The following is a 26,802-nucleotide window of genomic DNA, read 5'->3' as shown; positions in this document are numbered from 1 at the left end:
GTAACACAGAGTTATTTACGGTCATAGGGTGGTACTAATAAATAAATAAATCTAATGTACACCTAACCTAATGCAATTTTAAGTGTACAAAACCGAGACCCTTGTATTTCTCAGATGCGCACACATAACGGACTCCAGGAGCTCTTGTTCTACCTGTTTAGAACCAGAATGGTGCTGACGAAGGAGCATCCCTGAGGATGTTACCTAGTGTGGTTCAGGGGCTACATCCGTTTTTAACACAATTGTGCAACCATTATGTAAATATCACATGTAAACGCACAGCCAGAAGGATTATTGAAGTTACCTCCTCTAAGCTGAGTTTTGGTTAAATTGTTTATGCATTTCTCAAATGGATAAACTTACGTTTTGAAATGCCTACCAAAGAAACGCTGAACTGAATGTCTGGAGTCCCGCAATATCAAGTATATGTGAGGCTTATCTAGGAATATAGACTTGTCATTCAGTTATGTAACTGTTAGAAATTGTGTCTCTAGTTGGCAGAGGGATGCACACTGTCCAATTAGGGACCACAATCCTATTCAGGGTAAGTCATATACACACCCTTAATTAACCTACGCTCACCCTTTGATAACTTGGTACAGAGCTGTCCAGCTTAATTTAAGAGGCAATGTGTAATGTATGTGTGCAACACTTATGACACTACAACAGTGCAAACACCACACTCAAATGATCTGTACCAGGTAAGACGAATACAGCTTAATTTATTGAACAAAACAAAGCAAAAACAACCAAAGTCCAATAAATAGAACTGGAATTGTGATTTTTTTAAAGAATATCCTGAAATGTACTGCTCAGAAACATAAAGCGCCAACCCAGGCTATCTGGTCGCGCTGAACCAGGTAAAATCTGAAAAGTCCGGCTGACCGGGATGGAATTCAGGCCGTATACAAAATCCACGAGCGGCCTGGTGGAAATAACACCTTCGCGTAGGAAGCGTCGACGGCGAGGAGCAGTAGAAGGCAATGTGTCGGAGTTCATCATTAGGATTGTAGGTTATGCACTGGTACCAAAAGTCATGCAGTTGGGAGATGCGTTGTCGTCGAACCCCCTGTGTGGCAGGCGATGTTTCATTGTAGAGCCGCGCTACCAGCGCCGTGATGTCCTCAAAGCGGCGATGCGTTGGAAGGAATGCATCAATTCTGACCTGCTCAAAGTAGACGATGGGTGGATTTTGGTGCTGCAGCACAGAAAAACATACTTCCAAGGGCCCAGGACTGGATTGGCACCACGTGACAGGATAGGACTCACCGATAGCAGAGTCCAGGTGCTGGTTGGTGAAAAGGAGTGAAGTATTTGATGTCCTTGAGACTTCAGAACAAAAGGCAAGTAGACAAGCCTTTGCAGCCACTTTGGGTTCAAGTGGTGTAGGTCTAATCCTTTTCGTCCAGGCAAAGAGGGCAGCAGGCAGGTCAGCACAGCAGAAAAGCAGTTCTTCCAGATCAGCAATCCAGCAGAGTGGCAGTCCTTTTGCATAACTTCAGTCCTTCCTTGCAGAGTATCCACTGGTCCAGAAGTGCACTGATTTGGTGGTGTCAGGGGTCCAGTACTTATACCCAGTATGCCTTTGAAGTGGGGGAGACTTCAAAGAGAAACCCTTGAAGTGCACAAGGTCCCTGACCTTCCTGCCCTGGCTCCAGACTTGCTACAGGGGGGATGCAGCTCTTTCTGAGGGGACAGATTCAAGCTATCCTGGGTGATGAGGGGTGATAACCCAAAACCTGTACTAGGATGCTCGTTTCTTGTCCCTGGTAGACCTGCCCTGGTAGTTCGTGCTGGACATTTGCCATGGGGAGCAGGGTGAAGAATGATTTGCATACAGCTGGGTCTAAACTGAAATGGTGTGGCGTACAAAAAAAAAGATGTATTTAACCCAGATCCCTGACTGGGGTGAATATTTGATTTGTTCAGCATTCCGTCCATCATCTGTTCTTTTTGCATTTGTTGCCCTAAGTGGAAAGGGTATGCCCAGAAGTTGGTCCTGTGCTCTCTATGCCACAGATTCAAGCTAGCCTGTCTGATATGGGGTGATGCCCCGAAACCGGTCCAGTGGATGCTTGTTTCTGGTCCTGGGAGAACTTGGCCTAGCAGTTCGGGCTGGATTGTGCCTATGAGGAGCAGGGTCAAGATTGACTTGCATTCGGCCGGGTCTAAACTGAAATGGCATGCAATGGCATCGCGTGCAAAAAACCCCAATGGATTTAGCCCATATCTGTACTGTGGGTGAATGTTTAATTTGTTCCATTGTGTGGGGATAGGCACAGTCTATGCAGGTGCAAGTATAGGCTCCTCCCTCCTGTCCTGCCCAAGTTGGCCCATCGCCTGGGGATTGCCCATCAAAATGTGAATGGCCCATCAGGCACATCTAAGCTCTCCTTGTGTGTGGCTGTCTATAGAGGGCATGCACAAAGCCCAGCTGACACCCACCCCAGATGTGTATTGTGATTTTATGTTGAGACACCAAATTCTAAATATCTTTCTTTTCCCAATTGGAAATTAGACTTCTGAAATGTAATACGGTAATCCTAATGTTAACCAATGGGAGAAATAGGCCTTACAGTAGTAAAAAAAAAACAAATGTAATGGCTTTTCACTACCAGGACAAGCACAACTCAAAATGTGCCTGTCCTACTTTTTAAATACACTGCACCCTCCCCTTGGGCTGCCCAGGGCCAAACTTAGGGGTGACTTGTATGCATTAAAAAGAAATGTTAGGGCCTGGCAAGAGAGTTATCTTGCTATGTCGAAATCTCAGTTTAAACTTCACACACACGCTCTGCAATGGCCGGTTTGAGACATGTTGTCAGGGCTACTTAAGTGGGTGGATGGCACAATCAGTTCTTCAGGCCCACTAGTAGCATTTACTCTAGAGGCCCTGGGCACATGTAGTGCATTTCATAGGGACTTATAAGTAAATTATATATGCGGATTGTGGATAAGTCATTGTTACCATGTTTTAGAGAGCACATACACTTTAGCACTGGTTCACAGTGGTAAAGTGCCCAGAGTCCTAAAGCCAACAAAAACGAATTCAGCAAAAAGGGAAGGAGTAATTCAAAAAGTTTGTAGGTGACCCTTCAGAAAGGTTCATTTTCAACAGTAACGTGCGCACAACATGACATTTTGTCAGAGTCACTGTTTTTGTTGCTTCTCTCTTCATTTTATGGCATTGAACTAAGTACAATATTGAAAGTATAAAGACTATGTTTTCTCTTTCTGTATGACCTATGAAATCTAGTGGCATAAACCATACCTCCCTTGCCCTTATTGGCCCACCTGTGGAAGAATCTGAATATGATGTTTTCCGATTTATAGCTTTTCTTCCCCCAAACCATAGTATCTTCCTCCGCACTCCCCTGCACAAAAACGTATATATGCCTGTAGGAAGCTGCCTCTTTATATAGTATACTAAAAAAGAGGTATACTGTGCAAAGAGTCCAGGTATCCCTTATATGTGGGCTGGGGCTTGTTCTAGCAATCCCAAGTCAAGTCAAGTCAAGTCAATGAATTTATATAGCGCGCTACATACCCAGAGGGTCTCAAGGCGCTTGAAGAGGGGTGGGGAATTACTGGTCGAATATCCACGTTTTAAGTTGCTTTCTGAATGCTAGGTGGTTCTGAGTGAGGCGAAGGTGAATGGGAAGTGAGTTCCATGTTTTGGCAGCCAGGTAGGAGAAGGATCTTCCTCCCATGGTGGTTTTGTTGATGTGAGGTACAGCAGCAAGGGCTTGGTTGGAAGAGCGCAGCTGGCGGGAGGGGGTGTAGAAGGAGAGTCGTGTGTTGAGGCATTCGGGTCCGAGTTCGTGAAGTGCTTTGTGTGCGTGGGTTAGGAGGCGGAATGTTATCCGTTTATTGACGGGGAGCCAGTGGAGGTCTTTCAGGTGACCAGAAATATGGTCTTTACGTGGGATGTCTAGTATGAGTCTGGCTGTTGCGTTCTGGATGCGTTGGAGTTTTTTCTGAAGTTTTGCGGTGGTACCAGCGTATAGGGTGTTTCCGTAGTCCAGTCGGCTTGTAACCAGTGCGTGGGTGACCGTTTTTCTAGTTTCGGTGAGGATCCAGCTAAATGTTTTTTTGAGCATGCGGAGAATGTTGAAGCAAGATGATGAAAAGGCGTTGACTTGTCTGGTCATCGAGAGTGAGGAGTCCAGGATGACGCCCAGGTTCCGTGCGTGGTCCGTCGGGATGGGAGCTTTTCCAAGGGCCGCTGGCCACCAAGAGTCGTCCCAGGCGGAGGGGGAGGTACCTAAGATAAGGACTTCTGTTTTGTCTGAATTCAGTTTCAGACGGCTGTGCTTCATCCACTCGGCTACTTCTTTCATTCCTTCATGTAGGTTGGTTTTGGCGGTGTTGGGGTCTTTGCTGAGTGAGAGGATTAGTTGAGTGTCATCAGCGTAGGAGATGATGTTGAGGTTGTGTTGGCGTGCGATGGCTGCGAGGGGGCTCATGTATACGTTGAAGAGGGTGGGGCTGAGTGAACATCCTTGTGGCACGCCACAAATGACTTCAGTGGCCTCTGACTTGAATGGTGGGAGGCGGACTCTGAGTTCTTCCGGCAAGGAACGAGGTGATCCATTCAAGTGCTTTTCCTTGGATTCCGATGTTTCTGAGGCGTTGTAGCAGGGTGCTGTGACAGACTGTGTCGAAGGCTGCGGAGAGGTCGAGGAGGATGAGGGCGACTGTGTCTCCATTGTCCAGTAGAGTTCGAATGTCGTCTGTTGCTGCGATGAGTGCGGTCTCAGTGCTGTGTTTTGCTCGGAAGCCGGACTGTGAAGAGTCGAGGGATTTGTTGGTTTCGAGGAAGGCGGCGAGCTGGTTGTTGACAGCTTTCTCGATGACTTTGGCCGGGAATGGGAGGAGCGAGATGGGGTGGTAGTTTTTGAGTTCGGTGGGGTCAGCTGTGGGTTTTTTCAGAAGGGCGCTGAGTTCGGCGTGTTTCCAGCTTTCCGGGAAGGTGGCGGAGTTGAGGGAGCAGTTGATGACGTCTCGGAGGTGTGGTGCTATGATGGAGTCTGCTTTGTTGAAGATGAGGTGAGGGCATGGGTCTGGGGGGGATCCTGAGTGGATGGAGTACATCAGTCTGATGGTGTCTTCCGTGGAGATTGGGTTCCAGTCATTAAGGATGTTCAAGGGGGGTGAAGGTACAGCAGAAGGTTGTGTGGGTTGGTCTTCGGGTTGGTTGTCGGAGCTGTTGTGGATGTCAGCGATTTTGTCGTGGAAGAATGAAGCTAGGGAGTCGCAAAGGGTTTGAGAGGGGGTGATGTCGTTGGAGTTGGCAGTGGGGTTGGTAAACTCTTTGACGATGTTGAATAATTCCTTGCTGCTGTGGGCGTTGTTGTCTAGTCGGTCTTTGAATGCGGCTGTCTTGGCGGTCCGGATCAGTTGGTGGTGTATGCGGGTGGCGTTTTTGAAGGCGTCCCTGGTGCTGGTGTTTGGGTCTTTTTTCCAGGCCTTCCCAAGGGAGCGACAGTGTTTCTTGGATTTCTTAAGATCATCGTTGAACCAGGATGCGTTTTTGTTGCCTAGTTTGATTTGACGCTTTTTCAAAGGTGCTAGGATGTCGGCGCTGTTGGTTAGCCATTGATTGAGGTTAATGGCTGCTTGGTTGGGGTTCGAGGAGTGGGCGGGGGGGTTTTGAAGAAGCGATGAGGTAATCTGGTCGATGGTGATTTTGTTCCAGTTTCTTCGCAGAGTAGGTTTGTGGGTTGTGGTCTTTTTGTAGGTAAAGTGAACGCAGCTGTGGTCCGTCCAATGGAGAGCTGTGGTGTGACTGAAGGAGATATGTTTGCTGGAGGTGAAGATAGGATCGAGTGTGTGACCTGCGTAGTGAGTAGGGGTATTAACAAGTTATTTAAGTCCGAGGTTGGCGAGATTGTCCAGAAGGGTGGTGGCTTTGCGGTCGTTGCTCTTTTCCAGGTGAAAATTGAGGTCTCCCAATAGAATGTAGTCCTCGGAGGGGAGGGCATGTGGGGTGATAAAGTCTGTGATGTCTTCACTGAATTGTGCACGGGGTCCTGGTGGTCTGTAGAGGAGGGTGCCTCTGAGTGTGGTATTGGGGTCGGTGTGGATCTGGAAGTGAAGGTGCTCGGCACTAGCGAGGTTGACGTCTGAGCTGGTTGAGATGCGGATGGAATTCTTGTGGACGATAGCGATGCCTCCTCCTGTATGGTGGGTGCAGTCTTTTCGTATGATCTTGTAGCCTTCCGGGATGGCGATGGTGATGTCTGGGGCTGAGGAGGCGTTCATCCATGTTTCTGTTAGGAAGGCGACGTCCGGAGAGATGGTGTCTAGTAGATTCCAGAGGTCGATGGCGTGTCTGTGGACCGAGCGGGTGTTGAGCAGGATGCATTTTAGGTGGTTGGTGTCAGAAATCTGTTTGGTGTTAGTGGATGAGGAGATCGTGTTGGTGCCGTCATACTTGCATGAGTTGCATGTGAAGGGTCCATGGGTGTGTCCAGGAGCGGCTAGGGCGCAGTTGGGGAGGCGGCCGGGGTTTAGGGCTAAGAGGGTGGAGGCGTTGTATGAGATGCGGGTGGGGTGGGTGGTACGGGGGCCAGGGGGTCTGGCGCTGGGCGCGGTCCAGGCGCGGACGGGCGTAGACGGTCTTACCTTTGGCGCACCTTCGGCGCGGCAGCAGCGCGTGGACGCTGCACGTTGATTCATCTGACATAAATGGAGAGTGGAGGGGGCGGAGCGTGGGAGGGTCAGCTGGGAGGCGGGGAGCGGGGAGGAGACACGGGCAAAAGTAAATAAACAATAAGATGGCCGCTCGGTAGCAAAATCGAAACTGGGGCAAAGCCGGAGTTCTCTGAGGAGGTGCTCTCTGAGGAGGTAGTGTGGGCGAGCTACCTTAGACTTATCAGAGAGGAGTGTTAGGCATCAGTTGTATGCATACAGTTAATAAATGATGGACACGACTCAATAAGGAGATCCACATCAATTTATGAAAATAACATTTATCTTTATATATTTTTAGGCACCAAGATCATCACAATCGGGTAAGTATGTTGCGAGTTATGAATTTTTACAGGTTTGAAAAATCAACACTGAAGTGGTAATGTTACCTTGTGGAGGAAAAGCATATACTGCATGCAGGTACTTTACATTGACTTACAGGACCAATCTTCCGAACTTAAGGTAGGTATGGGGCAGGGTCCAAGGCTGCACCAACAGGCCATCACTGGCTGTACTGGGGCGGCTGGATGCAGAGGTGCAATTCAGCGTTGTGTGCCCCGTCGAAGTCAATGGGGATCGGTCTGGTCAGAAAGAGGCTGTAGGCTGGGACTAATGGGCTAGTTCAGCTGAACCAAACAGGTGGCTCAGGTCTCCTAATCCTCAGGGACGTGGGGACACCTTTGGTCCTCTTTTCCACTGCTTCAGGCTGCTGAGTTCTGAGCTGTTCTGAGGCGTCGGGTTTTTGTCACCGGAGACACTCATGGTAGACTGGGGGCTGTACAAAGAGTCTGCAGGCAGTGTCTGTAGGTTCAATGTTGGCAAAACCAAGTGGGCTTCGACTATGGAGGGTTAAGGGACCACGCTGATTTCTTGTTGCCAGGGGCTCCCCATAATACTAGATTTAGGGATGCTAGGGGAGTGTAGGGTAGTAGCCAATGGGTCACTACGCCCCCTATATGACCACTTCCTGTAGAAAGTGAACCTGACCCTGTACTAGAGTTCCTACTTCTGCCATCACCAAGATGGCAGACTTTTACATTTCACATCCGCATCCGCATCTGGTAGCCCACCTTAGGGGTGGAACAAGCATGACCGTGGACACGTCTCTCTGACTACTAATTTTCCTGCGTGTCCAGGTGCCAAATGGGCCCTGATCATCAGGGGGGTTGGCATCCCCTCACTTCTGAGGAAGCCAAATTTGCATACCAAAGGCGGTGGGCTCTTTGAAAGTTTGCCTCCTTGGAATACTAATGTACAGGTCATCTTGTTGGAGGGGTTGTAAACACCTCCTGCCAGAGCAACCTTTGAACCTGACCTCCTGAGAGCTAGAGCTCTAGCCTTTTTCCCCAAACGCATGATCATTTCCTTTAGTCTTTCTCAAACAGGAACTTGTCACTCATAAGGCTTGACCCAAGTATGTGTTACTCTAAGTGTCGTATAGCCTATATAATGTGGCAAGCATTTGCGTCTTGATATTCGTCTCCCAGGAATTACAACTGGCTAAGCCTGGAATAATCTAGCTCTGATTCAGGATCACCCTCCATCTTCTGAAGACGGCTCTGAAGCTGCTCCAGGGCCCTACAGCCTACTTCTTCTTTTGATCTATCAAGTTTTGGGTGCTGTCACAGAGAACTGTCTTATATTCTTCCCACAACACGACTTTGGACACAACAAAGCCTTCCTTTTCTTTAAAGTAAAGCTCAGTGTTCACCTATAGCCCACACAGATCTTGCAGCCGTCTGCCGACTCCACTGCGAACCCTCCGTTGTCAGGGATGAGGGCAGGCAATTTTGGGTGGCAGTTGTGGAAATGGTGAGGATTCAGCAGGATTACATTAGAGGTCACACCCCCTATATATGTTCTATTGTTGGCCCTGCAATGTCCTTCAGTGGTCATAGTGAAGGGTTATGTGTTGGCCCTTTCAGCCTTTTGTATTTACCTGATCAAACCTATTTAAACCACCTATTCTAATGTGTTTTTATCAAGGCTCTGACTCGCATGTTTCCAGTTAAGTCAGTTTTATATGCCACCAAGTGATTTGAACTTAGAGTAGACATTTATTAGGTGCACACTCTTTGAGCCGATACTCAGCTGTTCACTGCAACTCCTGACGCTCAAAACTATTTTCTTCATTGCCATTGTTCATCGCATGGGTGAACTACAGGCACTCTCTGTGCAACCACCCTGAATGCCTGGTCAGCTTTCTTACCCAAAGTTGTGACGCTTCACATTGGCCTCTATATTACTCTGCCAGTGTTTGTACCACGTCACCTTTCGAAAGAGGTGGAGAGGCTCCATAAGCTTGAGCATAAATGAGCTTAGAGTTTCTCAAGTGGCCGTACAAAAGAACATTATGTTTATGGTCAGCTCTTTTTGGGGGTATCTGCTGCAGAGAAAAGGAAGGTGGTGCAGAAATGGGCCTTGTCAAGATGGATGGTCTATTGCATCAGAGCCTTCTTCGCACTGGCCAAGCTGCGGACCCTAAAGGCCTGCGGGCTCATTCCAACAGGGTTAAGGACTCCAGTCTTTTGCATCAATATCCGCTTCCCTCTGGCCAAGATGCTACTGCATGAAGGCCTGCTGGTTAATTCCACTAGAGCCAAGCTGCTAGAACAGCATTAGCAAGAGGTGCAGGTTGTTAACATCTGCGAAACAGCAATGTGACGACGCATCACACATTCAGCAGACACTACTTCTCTTCCTTGACAGCCAGGTCTGCCTGGCAAGCCATTTGTGTGCTCCGTCCTGCAAGATTTCCTAATTGGAGTCTACTCTTTAGACCCTGAGCCTTTGGGAGATACTGCTGTGGTATTTATTCTGAATGTGAGGAATCTCACATCCACAATAAATACCACATACTTATCCATCATAAGAAAAAAATAGTTTCCTTAGGTAACAATCTTTCTGGTGCATACTGTATCTATCATATAATCAATAGAGAAGGATCACTTGTCCTGCATAACTAGGGTATGCAGGGTTCGTTCTTACTAGTCCCAGTAAAAAACCCTCATGCACGTGTTTAGATGGCAACTCAAGCGGTATATCTTGGTTCTCCGCTTTCCCTCACACGTGTGTGCATAATCATAGGGTTTAGTTGTTATGCACCCTCCACCAGGAGGTTTTACCTTTAGTTAAGAGCAGTAGTGATCAGTGATGTGACAGTGATATGGTGAAGTGAATAAATTTAAAAATCTCTTCTTTCCAGATTTGTATGTTTATTCGTTCTGGATTTAGAGACAATAAAATAAGGTTTAAGTGACTGAGAATGATAATGGCTCTCTCACACTTTAGTACGTGATGTAGGTCGACATGTTTCTGCCCTCAGTTGCCAGTAGGTCAATTGGGCTTTCTTCAGGACCAAGGTGTGGGATGTGAAGAGACCATGGGCGTCTCTATGTGTAAGGGGCAATGTAGGTTTTTTCAGACAGGAGACATTACGTGTTTTTGCTCCTCGGAAGTCGCTAGTTACCTGTAGTTGCGGGTTTTAATTACCTCATCTGGGTCCCAGTGGGTCAGGGAGGCCTTCTGCGGTCTTGCTCGGCACAACTTGTGCTAACTCTACCATCTGGGCCTGATCCAGGGCATACTGTATCTAACCACTGATTTCTCACTGCCCTCCTAACTCCCTCTTCTGTGGAGTCGACTCCTGAACTTCATAAAATTCCCAGTTCTATTTTGGAACACTTTCTCCTGCAGTGTGTTTGATGGCTTTCCGCCTGAGGTTGTGGAAGGAGGAAATTCATGAAACCTGATGTCACTGGGCCGGGGTGGGCTTATATGAGGCTCCGCTCTTTTATTTATTGTGCAGTGATTGTGAAGCCACAAGGCGCCACTTATCAGCACACAAGAACATCTACATCCGGTCTGGAACCTGGATATAGTCTAAAGATGGGGAATCTGCGCTTCGATTATTCACCATGAAAAGTGTCACCAAAGGTTAGTAACTTGTTAATTAGGCTAGACCTCCGTTTTTTTCTAAATCTAAAGTGAGTTTAGAAATCTAACCCAGTTGGAACTGGTTGTGTATATATCGCTGGTAAACTACACATAGTGCTTCAAGACGTTTTGTGTCACTGTGCTCTAGGGAAGTGTAATCATTATAACTGCATTCATTTTACTTCCCCATTTATATGAACTGTCATGTTTTACAAACGATTGCCTTTACTTTATTTCCATAATAGGATGGATTGCAAAATGTATTAAAGATTTGGAATGTTAACCGAGGCCGAAACGAGGATTACTGGAGTGGAGGATGACGTCGCGACTCTTAAGAAGAAAGTGGCAAATCTGGAGGGCGTCCAGAGGGGCCTAGCCCTGCGGGCGGAGGATGCAGAGGGGCGGGCCCGGAGGAATAACCTACGGTTTGTGGGATTTCCGAAGCATTGTGAAAAGGGCGACATGGAAGCCTTCCTGACCACTTGGCTGGAAAGTTGGATTCCTCCGGAGTCCCTATCACGATGCTTTATTATCGAGAGGGCACATCGGGTGCTGACCCAGAAGCCGCCGGTTGGGGAACGACCTAGACCTGTGATAGCCAAACTCCTCAACTATCACGACCGTGACACGATCCTGCGACGGGCCCGGGCGAAGGAACCTCTGCTGTTTGACAATCATAAAATCCTGATTTTTCCAGACTACACTAAATTGGTGCAAAGACAGCGCCAATCCTTCACTGAGGCCAAGGCGAAACTGCGGGGCCTGAAAATTCAATATGCATTGCTCTATCCGGCCAGACTGAGGGTGGTGTTCCAGTCCAAGACTTTATTCTTTAACACCCCGGAGGAGGTCTTTGCCTGGACGGACGAGACGGTCCGTATTAGGGTACACACACCCCCGGGTCGTGATTCGGACTCCTCCACTACTGGGCCCCCTCGGACCCCGCGACGGTCACGCAGCAGTAGCAACTGGAGGTCCCGCTCAAAGAAGAACTCTTCTACGGAGAATGGGGTGACTGAAACTACCGGGGCCCCGGACTCTCACGATCCAGCCTCTTAGATGTTGCAGTGATTGATAGTTGCTCACTCAGGATTCAGGGAGGTTGATTTGCTTCTCCCAGACTTGGACAGCCATGGCGGACTGCATTATAAGAATTCATCTGTACAAGTAACTTTGTGGTTTTGGGACCCTGGTGGGGGGGCGGCATAGGGAGGGCGGACTTGACCCCTCTGTTGAGTTTAGTTTGTTAGTGGCTTAAGGGTAGCTATGGGGATCCATTGGTTGGGTGGGTGGTCTGTCTCATGTTGGGGGCAGAAGTCAGGCTACACCGCGACAGATACTTCATCGTTCATTGAGGTATGGGGTGGGGGTGGGGGGGGAGTTTGGGGATGTTGATCACTGTTGGTGTGAGGGGGGTTGGCGAGGAGGGGTGGTTGGGGCCTGGGGGTGGGGAGGAGGGGGGGTTGTTTTGCACACAAATGTCTCAAAAGATGCTGTTGTGGTCTCTATGCCTGCTTTGCCCATTGCTTGCCGTACGAATCCACCTGCGCTTAGATGGGGGCTGAAACTCCTGGGCGGGCGCATATTGGCGCGCTCATGAAGGTGATGAGTTGGAATGTGCGGGGAATGCTCGACAAGATTAAAAGAGGTGCAGTGCTGCGACAGGGGAAGAGGGAGAAAGTGGATGTCTTGATGCTACAAGAAACACACCTGATGGGTAATAAAGCGCTGAGCCTACAGAGATATGGCTATGATCACGTCTATCATGCGGGCTTTGGGAGGGGATCTCGAGGGGTGGCACTGCTGATACACCGCAGACTGGCTTTTACGCATTCTAAGCACTGGATAGACCCCCAGGGCCGCTATGTCTTTGTACATGGGACGATGGGCTCAGAGTCTGTCATTTTTGGGAGCGCATATGCTCCGCCTCCATTGCAATGGGCCCTGATTGAAAAACTCTTCACAGTGTGGGCTGAGATCCCGGAGGGCCTAGCGGTCATAGGCGGGGACTGGAATGATGTCATGCAGTGTCGGATTGACCGTCTCAGATTCAGGGGTGACCCCATTGTAGATACCCCCACAAAATTGAATGGTATGGTGAATGGTCTGAATTGGGTAGGCACGTGGCGATACTTGCATACACATGAGCGGGAGTACACGTACGTCTCGACGGTCCACCGATCGTTCTCGAGACTAGACTACATTTTTGTTCCCAGTGTTGTCGCCCCCAGGGTGGTCTCGGCGACTATCCTACCGCGGGGACTTTCGGACCACTCCCCAGTGGTGGTAGAGGTTGCCCTAGATAAAGGGAGACGGCCGTTTAGGTGGCGCCTCTCCACCTGGCATCTGCAGCAAGAGGAATATCAACAGCACATGGAGGTGGCCATCGCCCAGTACTGGGATGACAATCTAGGCACGGTGTCCGATGCACGGACAACTTGGGAGGCCCTGAAACCCACGTTGCGCAGGGTAGATATTGCATGGTGCGCGGCAGCGCGTCGCGGGCGACTGGCAGAGCTGGTGCGGGCCGCAGCAGAGGTGGAGCGGCTGGAGACTCAATGTGGGGAGGCGGGTCGCCCGGAAGATATGGGGCAGCTCTTGTTGGCGCAGCAATCGTATGCCTTCCTCCAGTTGGATGAAGCCCGGCAGATCTGGCTGGTGACCAGAAGTAGGATTTATCAATGGGGCGACAAATCCAGTACGATGCTCCATAGACTTTGTCAAAAGGTGTTCCAGACACAGGAACTACCGGGCCTCAGAGATGCCACCGGGGCATCCATTTCTGCTCCGAGGGAGCTAGCGGACAGCTTCGCCGGCTACTTTGCGGTGCAGTGCGCCCCGCGAGACTCTCTCTCAGAGCTAGATATTGATAAATTTATAACTGATCTCCCTCCCCGAGCGCTTCCGGACGATGTGCGCGAGCGCCTTGAGGCCCCGCTATCGGCTGAGGAATTGGGCACGGCATTGGGGGAGCTCAATGCAGGTTAGGCCCCTGGGCCCAACGGCTTCCCTAGCGAATTCTTCAGGCGCTACCACCTCCAACTGGGGCCGCACTACAAGGCCGCCCTGGATGCGGCGAGGGAGAAGGGCCTTCTGCCGGCAGACTGGAGGCATGCAGAAATTGTAGTATTTTGCAAACCCGGCCGACCACCGGACCGTCACGAGTCCTATAGGCCAATTTCTCTTCTAAACACCGAGGCCAAAATCCTTGCAAAGGCGCTTGCGAATCGCCTTCTCCCTTATATATCGGACTTGGTCCACCCGGATCAAGCCGGATTCATGCCCCGCCGAGCGACGCAGCATAACATTCGACGCGCCCACGTGGCGGTGGAGGCGATGTGTAAGACCGGAGACCGAGCGGCACTTTTACTGGCAGACATTGACAGGGCCTTTGATTCGTTGAGTTGGACCTACTTATTCGCCCTCCTTCCGCGCCTCAATCTGGGGCCTCACTTTATGTCCTATGTCCGACTGTTGTATACCGGTCTGACGGCCTCGGTGAGGGTGGCGGGGGAAGTATCGGCGGCCTTCCCGATAGGACGAGGCACACGGCAGGGGTGCCCCCTCTCGCCTTATTTATTCGCTCTAGCCACGGAGCCGCTGGCTGCATGGGTTCGGATTGATGCACAGCTGAAAGGCTTTGAGTGGCAGGCGGGATCGTCGGACAGGATCGCATTATATGCGGATGACGTCCTATTCTTCCTCACGGATGTGAATCGGTCCGGGCCGCAGGTTCTGGACATTATGAAAATCTTCGGCGAGGTCTCGGGCCTCTGCCTGAAACCACAGAAATCCACTCTTTGGATCTTGGGAGACCACTTTGAGGTCGGGCCGTGGGCCTCGCCACTGCAAAGAGCGATCAGGGGTCTTAAATATCTGGGAGTGTTCCTGACGACCACTCCGACAATCGCCTGGGAGCGCAATATCGTTCCCGTGTGGGACAGAGTGCAACAGGAAATGAAGTGCTGGTCCCGCATGCCCATCAACATATATGGTAGATCCGCCATTTTTAAAATGGTGGCGCTTCCCCGCCTGCTGTACCAGCTACAAAATCACCCATTCCCAGTGCCGCCACAATGGTTCCGACTGGTCAACTCGGCGCTTGGCCGATTTCCTGTGGGCTGGAGGCGCGTCGCGGGTGGCTCTGCGGACCTGCTTTCTGTCCACATACTGTGGGGGACTAGCGACCTCGGACCTTCTATCGTGCTACCAAGCATCACATTTGGTAGTTCTAAATGACTGGTGGTACAGTGGCAGAGAGGACCCGGCATACGCCCTTGAGAGGTACCTGATGGAACCAGACTCCCTACACACTGTCTTATATTCGGCACAGCTGCGGAAGAGATTACCTCGGGTAACACAGGTTGTCTTTCAGATTTGGCGACAGTCTTTGCGTGGTATAGGATGGTGGGGAACATTGACGGGGGGACCCCACTCTGGCACAACGGGCGCCTACCAGCCCTGATGTCCCTCCCCGGTTTTAGGGGCTGGGATACGATAGGAATCTCCACATTGGGCCAGGTCCTAAGGGGCACCACACTCAAATCTTTTCAGGACCTTAGCGCAGAATTTGATATGCCCCACACGCAGTTTTTTCGCTACTTACAATTTAGGCACGCGCTGGCACCTGCACTTGTGGGCTTGGATACGCTGCCTGAATTCAGCCCGATAGAGGCGAAGGTCTTTATGGGGGACCTTGAAGACAAAAAGATTTCCAAAATGTACCAAACATTAGTGACACATTGTTCCTCGGACCTACAGCCCCTGAGAGACCGCTGGGTGCAAGATGTGGGAGAGCTGGAGGCGGAAGATTGGCGGGAGGCTCTCGAGTCCCCCAGGTGGGCGGCAATAGCGGTCCGCTTACGCCTCATTCAATTCAAATACTTGCACCGTGCCTATTATACCAGAGAGAGATTGTGGAGGGCTGGCCTGATTGAGTCCCCGGAGTGCTTGCGATGTGGTCATGAGTTAGGCACCCTTCTACATACAGTGTGGGAATGTAGTGCCCTGGCGAGATTTTGGAAAGGTGTATGGGACTGTCTGTCGGCGATGCTGGGGTGGGAACTCCCCCGTACGGCGAAACTGGGCCTGCTCCATGTGCTAGAAGGGGTGGGCGGTAACATCTACAAGAGACACTTGCTGTTACTAGGGCTGACTCTGGCTAAACGGGATATATCACAGGCCTGGAAGGATCCGAGGGCTCCCAAAGTGGTCGGGTGGAAGAAGGGTCTGGACTTTTGCATGGGACTGGAGAAGCCGGTGTTTGAGGCCAGAGGATGCCCCACAAAACACTATAAAATATGGAAACGATGGGCAGACTACAGGGGATTGTGGCTGGAGCCTCCGCCACTGCCCAGAGGCGAGGATGGGCAGTTGTAATGGGCATGTTGAGACAAGGTTATTTCTACGGACAATTGTATGCATACCATAACCAGTGTCGGAGAGGAATCGTGTTGCAGGAAGGGGGGAGGGGAGGGTTGGGTAGTTGGGGGGGGGGGGGGGGGGGGGGGAGGGGAGGTGGAGGGTAGAGGGTTTGTCAATTAAAATGTATCGCACCATCTGAAACATGATTGTTGTCACAGCCCCTCCGGGGTTCGGAGTACTGTGTATGTCTATCTCTGCGATCTTAATAAAAACGGTTTTGAAAAAAAAAAAGATTTGGAATGTAATCTTATAAAAATAAGGAAAACTGTCCAAATGGAGGTTGTTCATTAAACCGGTTTTAAAAACTGATGTTCAGATCGTTCTTAGACGTGTAAATGCACAAAATCTGATGGTCACTTTCAAATAATGAAATTGAATATATTAATACAGAATTATTTGTAAATGATACTTGATGTCACAATTATTTATCTCTCTGGCTCTGGACATTTCTTATAAAACTTTGTCTGTTGTTCACATAAATGGCATAGATTTTGTTTCAACCCTTTACCTTCTGTGCAAAGATGATTGGGTCAACCGTGTAATGTAAAATAATGTCAAATAAATAAAGTGAAAGAATCCCAAGATTTTTTCAGTCATCTAATTTGTAGATTTGCAACCAGAAAATTTCCCCTACATCGCACATGTTTAAATGCCTCTGAACGTGGGCCCAAGGTTTCAATGAGTTTCAAGTGTGCTGCAAGGATCTTAAGGCTTCGGGACAAAATGCTGAGTCAGGACACAGGCACATTTTGCATAAGTTAAAAAGTATATTACCTGTGTATGATTTTTGCTTTGTATATTTTTGTATGTGCAGATATTTTTATAACAGTGGTCAACATTGGTTTGCCATTTGATTTACTTTATTTATTAACTTTTAGAAGCCACTGCAGAATATGCTGGGACCAGAAAACAGTTCAATAAGAAGCTTGGTGAATTTGGGTTGATCCAGGTAAGTCATCCCCTTAGGTCTGTGATGTGTACGTCTTGCAAATGACCAGCATATGGTAAAATGGTAATGGTCTCTAGCTCTCTTTTAAAAAGATCAATGTCACTGATTCTGAGTAAATATCCCCTTATGGAAACCATTACAAGAACTGCTCATAAGCAATACGTCGGCTCCAGTAATGCAGATTCTGATTGAGACACCAAGTGAACTCTCAAGCTCTAAGAATTTTCTTTTATGTTTTGAGTTCTAGTGTCAGAGCCACTCATGGCAGAACCATTTTATAGTGATATATGAAGAGGGCACAGATGAATCTAAAGAACTGTATCCGTTGTCCCTTTCTGTGCTCTTGGAAATGATGTCCTTCTGCTGTAAAACAGTTGCTTTATTGCAACATGCTGTTTCGGAAGAGACCGGTCTCTGTCGTGAATGCAGTTCGCAGGGCGCAGTCTTCTTCAAAGCAGTACAGATCATGGATAAGCAGGGGGGTTCTAGATGGACACTGTCTACTCCCTTTCTAATGACCCTGCAAAGACAAAAAACAATGCTCATGCATTTATGCTTATGGTAGTTTATAGTGTTTGTAAATAATGAGGCTAAGAGAGAGCCTTTTCCCCTGGATGGAATGCCTAGTAGCTGCCCCAACCCCAAACAATAAAATACAAAGTCTGGGCATCTGGTTAGATACAATCGAAGGACAGGCAAACTCGCTAGCTGCAAAATGCTTTGACATTCTCAAACGTCTGAGGAAAGTGCTAGATCTTTGGTCCACTCTGGCTCAGACACTCGTCATCCAGGCCTTGGTATTATCCCGGTACAAAAGGGGGTGGTGATGGACGGAGCATCTGAATCAATCAAACACTCACACCCAGTCAAAAGATCTGGGTTTAATCCATCACCGTTCTTTAGCCCACTCTGCCACCCCAGTTCAGACATGGCTATATGCAAATCAGTCTGACCCTGTGCCTCATGGGAACAGTCCAGTCAGAACTGCCAAGCCATGTCTTCCCTGGACCAGAAACAAGCTTCCGAGGACCGGTTTCTGGCATTCCAGCCGTCTTCAGCCCGGCTTGCTTGAATCCAGTGGCAAAGTGAGCAAGGGACTTGTATCACTTTGTTCACCTAGTTGGCAGGGTATGCTCAGACGTGAGTCCCTTGCTCACTTGGCCACTGGATTCAAGATAGCCTGGCTGATGAGGATTATGAATCCGAAACCGGTCCCAGGATGCTTGTTTCCTGTCCAGGGAAGACATGGCTTGGCAGTTCGGGCTGGACTGTTCCCATGAGGCACAGGGTCAGACTGATTTGCATATGGCCATGTCTGAACTGGGGTGGCTGAGTGAGCTAAAGAATGGTGATGGATTAAACCCAGATCAGTTGACTGGGGGTTAGTGTTTGATTGGCTGAAACGCTCCGTCCATCACCCCCTTTTGTATCGCTTTGCTCGCCTAGTTGGCAGGGTATGCTCAGACGTGAGTTCCTTGCTCACTTGGCCACTGGATTCAAGATAGCCTGGCTGATGAGGATTATGAATCTGAAACCGGTCCCAGGATGCTTGTTTCCGGTCCAGGGAAGACATGGCTTGGCAGTTCGGGCTGGACTGTTCCCATGAGGCACAGGGTCAGACTGATTTACATATGGCCATGTCTTAACTGGGGTGGCTGAGTGAGCTAAAGAATGGTGATGGATTAAACCCAGATCAGTTGACTGGGGGTGAGTGTTTGATTGGCTCAAACGCTCCGTCCATCACCCCCTTTTGTATCGCTTTGGTATTATCCCAGCTGGATTATGGGAATTTCCTATATTTATGGTCCCCTTGCTTTGTGAAGAAGAGGTTGCAAATCATCCAAAATGCTGCTACTCGTTTCCTCTTCAAAATTCCAAGGCGCCAATTCAAAAGGAGAGCCTTTGCTGACCTTCATTTGCTACCTATAGAGCAACAAGTTCAATTTAAATCTCTGTGCATCACCTATAGGGCGTTTTACAGGAAGGGGTCTCAGATTCATTTCCCCTGGTTGAACCTTACTACCCAAGTAGATCCCTAAGATTAGCCACCTGTTCTCTTGCAACAATGCCCAGTATACATAGATTCAGATGGGGTGGCTGCTCATTTAAATTTATGGCATCTAGATTCTGAAACACCTTGCATCTCACACTGCATCAGACAGATTCTGAATTGGCTTCACCAAGGCCCTAAAGACATGGCATTTCCCTAACCTTCCCCCGCACAGATCCTAGCTGGGCTGACTCTGTGATCTACTGGTGGATTCAGCGCTGAGAAGCTTCTGGGTAGCCATGGGCTATACAAATCGATTAGATTGGATACGTGTGTGCTGTTACTGAATGGGTAGACCTTCTCTGCCTTAAACTTAATTTTGAGAAGATGGAGGTCCTTTTGTTAAACAATTCCCCAAGCCTATATTCTAATGACTGGCGACCATCCACTCTAGGTGAATCCTCTCTTCCGGTCACTTCTGTTAGGTAACTGTTTTATTTTAGACAGATCTTTGTGTGATACCAGATGAACCACATCCCCTCCTTTTGCTTCTATGTCTTGAAAATGCTGAGGATAAGCTTCAAATGCCCATCATCTGATTCACACAAATCATCATACTTGCTCTCATCACAGCTAGACTGGATTACAGTAATGCCTTATACTTATGCATTTCTACCAAAATGTTGTCTAAAAAGTAAAGAATTTAAAACTCTGCTGCAAGACAGATTCTCAGTTTCCCCTGCCAAGCCCACCCACCACCTGTTCTTCTGCTCTCGAAGTGGAATTAGTGCTTTCTTCTACCTGGCCCCTAAACATTTGGATATGATGCCCCTCCACCTGAGATTAGAAGGGGAAAACAAACAGGGCTATTTTCCACAACAGTTTGACACGCTGTCTGTTCTGTCGGTCGTGTGTTATATAGCATCAGTGCACCCTTCTGTGGGTAACGTGTGCTTTACAAGGGAAATGAATGAAATGAAATGAAAAGGGATTTATATAGCGCATGGCTGCCCGGGAGCGTCCCAGCGCTGTGATTGCTATTAAACAACTGAGAAAAAAACAGAGGGGAAGAAGCAGGGGAAAATTTTAGGTTATTGCGGGAAAAGGTAGGTCTTTAGTAGCTTCCGGAATTTCATATAGTTCGGTTCAGAGCGCAACTGAGTTGGCAAAGAGTTCCACAGGGTTGCTGCAGTGACCGAAAAGCGTCGTCCTCCAGAGCGGGCCTTCTTGACTCTCTGGACAGTAGCCAAGTTACCTTGGGAGGAACGCAGGGACCTGTTCGGTATATAGGGATAAAGCATGGTCTTAAGCATGGGGGGCCATTTGTCCTGCAAGGCTCTGTGAGTAGTACACAGGGCCTTGAATTTGATCCTTTCACGGATCGGCAGCCAATGGAGAGCCTTTAGGGCTGGTTTAGCTGATGCTCTTCGAGGGGTGCCTGTCAGAAGCCTTGCTGCAGCGTTTTGCGTTCGTTGAAGAATGTTTATAGTGGATTCTGGGGCGGCCAAAAAAAGGGCGTTGCTATAGTCTAGTCTGGATAATATTAGACCTTGAATAAGCAATTTTTGAGATTGTGAGGGTAGTAATGGCAGAATCTTCCTGGCTGAGCGGAGTAGGCCAACACAGGTACCAGCCGTCTTTTTGGCCTGCGTTTTCAAAGAGAGGTCCTGCTCCAGCCAGAAACCCAAGCTTTTGAGTTCTGTCTTGGGTTGAGGAAGGGCTCCCAGACAAGATGGCCACATGGCAATGGGATGGGATGTAGTTTGGTGACCCAGCAGCATGAGCTCAGTTTTAGAGCCATTCAGTTTGAGTCTTGAGTCACACACCCAGTTGTGGATACCTTCAAGACAGTCATGCAGGTTTCTCAGTTTGTCTCTTTCTAAGGAGAATGAAACAACCATTTGGGTGTCGTCAGCGTATGTGACGGCTTTAATCCCAAAGGGAATAACCACATCCTCCAGGGGGGCCATATAGACGTTAAACAATGTAGGGCTCAATGAAGAGCCCTGAGGAACCCCACACTGGAGGGGGAAAGATTTGGAGCGCACATTCCCTTCACAGACCTGGAAGGTTCTGTCCTTGAGGAAGGACATGAGCCAGCGTAGTGCTGTGTCTCTCACCCCTAGGTTGAGGAGGCGCTGGTTCAGGATCTTGTGATCTACCGTGTCAAATGCAGCGCTTAGATCCAGGAGGATCAGTAGAGCTGATCCTCCTGAATCCAAGATGCACCTGGCTTCCTCGACCAGTTTCAAAAGCGCGGTCTCGGTCCCCTGACCCGGGCGGAAACCAGTTTGTGAGGGGCGAAGAAGATTGTTGGGTTCAAGGAAAGCCGACAATTGCTGATTGACGGCCTTCTCTGCAATCTTACTTATACCAGGCAGGAGGGAGATTGGTCGAAGATTAGAAAGGTCTTGAGGGTCAAGTCCTGTTTTTTTCTGTAGAGCCTTAACTATTGCGTGCTTCCATTTGGGGGGGACCACTCCTTGGTTGAATGAGGCATTGATGAGGTTAGTGGCCAGATGCGAGATGGTAGGTCCCACTTGTTTAATGATGTTAATAGGGGCTGGGTCGTTTGGTGAGCCACTTTTCATGCCTGATAGGGCTCTCAGGAAGACTTTGTTAGATAGCTGGTTAAAATTGTCCAGAGTAGGGCCTACGGTTGAGGGCAGCAGGGACGCAGGGGGGTTGTTGTCAGATTTTGGCGGAAGAGCTTGTAAGATGTTTGTTATTTTGTTCTGGAAGAAGGCTGCTACTTGGTTGCACCTATCTACTGTATGTTCCTGATTTGAAGGGGGGGTTAGGAATTTTAAGTAGCTCTTTGACTATTTTATAGGTCTCCTGGGACGAGTTAGAGGCAGATTTAATTTTTTCTTCAAAGAAGGAGGCTTGGGCGGTTTTTCGAGCTAGTTTATAAGACCTCATAGCTTTTTTGTATTCCTCTTTGTTGAGGGTATCCCAATCTTTCCTCCATTTCCGCTCTTGGATTTTACAGATTTTTCTTAAGTTCCTTAGTTCTTGGGAATACCATGGAGATTTGAAGGTTTTGCTTTTTTTCTTTAGATTTTTCTTGGGTGCGACTAAATCCAGGGTGGATGTGAGCCATCTGGTAAAATTTTCGTCAGCTATCACGGGGTCAGGGTCTGCGGGAGGGGCAGAATGTGTTAATTCCTGGGTCCAGTTCTCGAGTGAGAGTTTTGACCATATTCTATCCTGCTCTCTAGATGTTTGAGTTTGGGGGGTGTCTAGATTGGTTTGCTAAGTGAACGGGATGAGGAAGTGATCAGACCATGGAAGCGGGAGTGAGGGTAGAATTTCAATTCTAGGGAGGTTGGCGAAAACTGGATCTAAAAGATGACCTTTGGCATGCGTTGCCTCTGAGTTTATTAAATAGAGGTTGAATGCCTTTAATTCTGAAATGAGGTCGCTTGCAATTGAGTCTGTGCAGTCCTCAAAATGCAGGTTAAGATCTCCTAGTAGGATAAAATTAGAGGTCGAGGTGCAGGAAGAGATTGTGGACTCTAGCAGTGATCCGACAAAATTTCTTAGACTTCCGGGCGGGCGGTATATCAGCATACCCAAGAGGGATTTGTTTGGAGTGATTTGAAAGGAAAAGTGGACGCTTTCACAGTCCTCAATTCCTCCCTCTTGTGTCCTGCATGTAAAGTTGTCTCTGTGCACGATTGCTAAACCGCCACCTTTTCCCTTAGTTCTGTTCTGGTACTGTATTACATAGCCGTAAGGTAACATGTTGACAATATCTACCTCGGAGTGAGACGTCAGCCATGTTTCCGTGAGGAAAAGTATATCTGGCTTAATATCTTGGATCAGCAAGTTGATTTCTTTGGAGTGTTTGGATGCAGATCTACAGTTCAATTAACATAATGTGTTCATCGATGTTGAATTCTGTACAGAGCAAGTTATGCAATCAGAGGATGAAGTATACTTTGGAACTATTTTGTGCTGGCACTGATTTGATAACAAAACTCTTGGAAACTGCAGGTTTTCTGTTCCTTTGTGAATGATTGTCGGCCTAGCACACTAGTGGCACTCGTTTTGTGTGAAATGTCACTGATCTGTGAATGAATCAGTGCCTACAGTAGATACATGATTTGACTCTCTCTATTCCGCTGCAAGCTTAATTCTCTCTGTAGTATATTTAAAATTGTGTTCATGCTCCGTACTAAGTTAAGCTTAAATCATTGCAATGAGATCTTTACGTTATTTGGTGTCATGCTGGTACACATCTTTCACTGCAGGGTAGAACGTCTATTCTCTCTGCTAGAGGACCACTCCCTGGATTTCCAAAATGGTCATCTGTAGACCAGGAGTGACTTGTCTCCGGCACTAATTCTTCACTCTGCTTCTTTGTCGGACAGCATTTTCAGTGGCGTTCAGATGCCCACTGTTTCACAACCTGTACTTCGGCCTTGCAAATATCGTTACAGCGTGCAATAATTCAGTGACTGATTACCCAGGGACTGGAAGCAGTTCGGATTCCTTTTCTTTTACTCAAAATCTGCCAGGGATTCACTGTAACCAGGAAATGTCTGTACGTGCCTTTTTTGCAGAAACCTGTGCTTAATTTGAGCAGGTGGGGCCCATCAACTCTTATTTTTGTAGACCAGCAGTTCTGTTTCCTCATCATATTTTCACCCAGAACAAGAAAATGAAAACCCCAGGTGTGGGGGTGGAAGGGTGTGTGGGGTTGGGTGGGGAGGTAGGGTCTTAGGGGAAGAAAGAGGCAGAGAAAGGCAGAAAAACAGTGACAAAGAAAGAAAGCTCGGATGAAAAAGAACCTGCGAGTGAGATAAAGTGGCCAGTATTGCCTACTAGGAGATGAAAGCCGGTTTCCCATGTGCACTGATGGAGCTCTGTGGTGGCGATTTGTAGCACTTTCATTCAGGCTCATCTGGTCGTTTTGACTTTGACTTCATCAGAAGAAAGTATTCAGCACCACTTTCCTTCATTTCTTCAGGCCATGTTCCATCAACTCCAGTTGACGCCTAAGCGCCGGGACCTCTGTAACTCCTCTTGGCTCGGCAACCCGTGCCACAACGACTTTGTTGCAGAGTATGCAGGCAAAGAAGTGGACACCGTTCCAGTACGGTGGCCAGTGCCAGTCGAAATTCCTGTGGACTGACCACCACCATGTGTGAAAACTATGCCGGTCCCCCAACCACAGCAAGACTTCTGCAAGGCTTGCATCACCTTTCGATCAAAGAAAACCCTTTGCTACTGACCCAAGAAAGGGTGGGCGCATCAAGTGATGCAGAGGCAGGAAACCATTGACGCCCCATCTTCAGGGAACTCAGCGTTAAGGAAGGTGAAAAGCCAGCGAGCCCCTCTAGCTGTCATCCAGCAGAAGGCAGCTGTCACATCCAACACTGATTGGGGACGAAAAAAAACAGGTGTTAGAAATTGGCTTTCTGGTTGGCAAAGGTATTCACCCTGTCAAAGAAGCTGCAATCCTAGTCAGGGTAATCTAGATACACACTAAAAGATAACCTGTGCTCACCCACTGGTAGCTTGGCACAGAGCAGTCAGGCTTGTCTAAAGAGGCAACGTGTAAAGTATTTATGCATCACCCACATACAGTAACACAGTGAAAAAAGACTACACACAGGTTTATAAAAATAGATTATTTTATTATAAACGAGCCCAAACCGACAAAAACACAATATATAGAAATTAAGATATTGATTTTTGAAAGAATAAATGCAGTAAAGCACTTAGAAGCAAGTAGTGCTAGTAAGATTACTTTAGGTCATGCTTGATCGAGGTAAAGTCAGAGATTGGGCTTGCCGCGATAGAGCGCTGGCTACAGGACCCACACAGCCCCCAGTGAAAAAAGTAGCTTTCCTGGTTGCAAACAACGAGATGCGTCAATCTTCTCTATGCAGCAAGAGCGACCCGTCATATCCGAAGACAGGTGCAGGTTCGAGTGACGTTGAGTGATGCGCTGAATTCTGCCATGAAATCTCACCAAACTGCATCGCCAGCGATGCGCTGTCCGATGTGTCTAACTCATTAGGCAAAGCGCTGGTTCCGATGAGATGCTCCAATTTTACTCTTGCAACCTGGTTGATACTCTGGTTTTGCTACATGTAGACAGGAAATGTGTCAAAATCTTTGTTGCAAGTATCTGGGCAACTTCCAGCGAGCCAGGCACAGGGGTAGGGATAGAGACTTTGATTTCGCTGAGTCTCAAGCAACAGGAGGTAGGCCAACAAGCCCAGGGAGATCACTTGGAGGGAAGACATAGTCGAGCTCTTCTTCAGCAGAGCCTGAGAGCAGCAGGGCAGCACAAGAGAAAGCATTCCTTCCAAGTCTTTAGTCTAAAGAGAAGTCCTTTAGCAGCACAGCAGTCCTTCTGACAGAGGTTAAGTTCCAGATCCAGAATGGTCTGATTTTAGGGGTCAGAGACCCATTACATATACCCAAAAGTGTCTTTGATGTGGGGGGTGACTTCAAAGCAGTTCTCTGAAGTGCACAGGTTGACCCTTTTAGCCTAGTCCTGTCAGCCAGGCTGTCTGTTGGGTGGAAATCAGCCCTTTATTTGGGGGCATGAGTCGGCCTTTTCAAGTGCAGTGTTCACACTTCCCTTCCATCCTGCCCAGGCAAGGCCATCAGAAGTCAGATGTATGTAGATGGGTACTCCGACACACCTATCCTTCCTGAGTTGGGGCTGTCTATAGGGAATGCACATAATGTAGCTGTTACCCAGCCCAGACGTGTATTAGAGGCAGACTGCTTGACACACAGAGCAAAGTTAAGTACAAAGGAATGCCCACTCCCTGAAATTAGCATTTCCAAAATAGTAATATCAAATCCAACATCACCAATAAAGTGGATTTATCACCACTAATCCAAAGATATGTAATATTTAAAAGCTACTCCTCTCTAATCCGGAATTACAGCGTAAAAGTGTATTAAGGAACTCCAACGCCAACCAATGGGTGAAGTAGGCCTCACAGTAGTGAAAGACGAAATACGCTGTACCAGGACATGACCAACATAAAAGTACATGCCCTACATTTTACATACATAGCAACATGCCCTTGGGGCTACCTAGGGCCTGCCTTATATGCGATTAAGGCTTGGCAAGTAGTTTTGAAATAGCAAGTCGAAGTGGCAATAAACTACACATACAAGCACTGCAGTGGCAGGCATGAGATAAATTTGAAAGGCCACTTCTGCCGGTGGCACAGTTAGTGCTACAGCTCACTAGTAGCATTTAACTTGCAGACCCTCGGTATATGGGATACTACCTAACAAGGGACTTAAAGGTAAATTACTATTAACCAACTATACACACATGTTTAAGGAACTTAGGACTCTGAGCACTGTACCACTGCTGATCAGAGCTTAAGGCCAACAACAAAAAGTTCAGAAAAAAGGAGGAGGAAGGCAAACAGTTTGGGGTAACTCTGAAGAGAGGGCCATTATCCAACACTACCTCCCCCCAGCCCAAAGCCAGGGTTGCGTCATCAATACCTTGATGGGCTCTCCTGCTTAGAGTGATAGAACATGGACAATGGCCCACTACTGAAGAGGTACCTGCTAATTCTGTGTCTCTTTGAACCCAGTTGGATCCCTATATCTATACTCTCTGGGGCTATGGAGATAACCCATGGGTAATCCTTCTCCTTACCTGGGGATCTCATCTGTGCAGTGCCTAACCTTAATTTGCTCACAGATGCATCCCAGTAGGTAGAAAGTACCACCATGGCCAGCAAAGCGATGTGGCCCATTCCACACGTTGGACTGGCTTCTGTCCCAACCAACAGAGGCAACTGATGGCTCTCAGTGT

At 48.3% G+C, this 26,802-nt stretch overlaps 1 protein-coding gene across 1 annotated transcript in view; it reads left to right on the top strand.

The window, feature by feature from the left end:
• The window catches only part of ACAD9 (acyl-CoA dehydrogenase family member 9), a 330,356-nt gene that overhangs the window by 153,540 nt on the left and 150,014 nt on the right, over window positions 1–26,802 (top strand). Inside the window, exon 10 of the mRNA XM_086938986.1 lies at window positions 16,932–17,002. Within this exon, the coding sequence (XP_086795112.1) occupies window positions 16,932–17,002 (71 nt within the window). The remainder of the gene's footprint in view (window positions 1–16,931; window positions 17,003–26,802) is intronic.

Source organism: Lissotriton vulgaris, chromosome 9 (genome assembly GCF_964263255.1).
Source record: "Lissotriton vulgaris chromosome 9, aLisVul1.2, whole genome shotgun sequence".
NCBI lineage: Eukaryota > Metazoa > Chordata > Amphibia > Caudata > Salamandridae > Lissotriton > Lissotriton vulgaris.
This window is presented reverse-complemented; position numbering and strand designations above follow the sequence as displayed.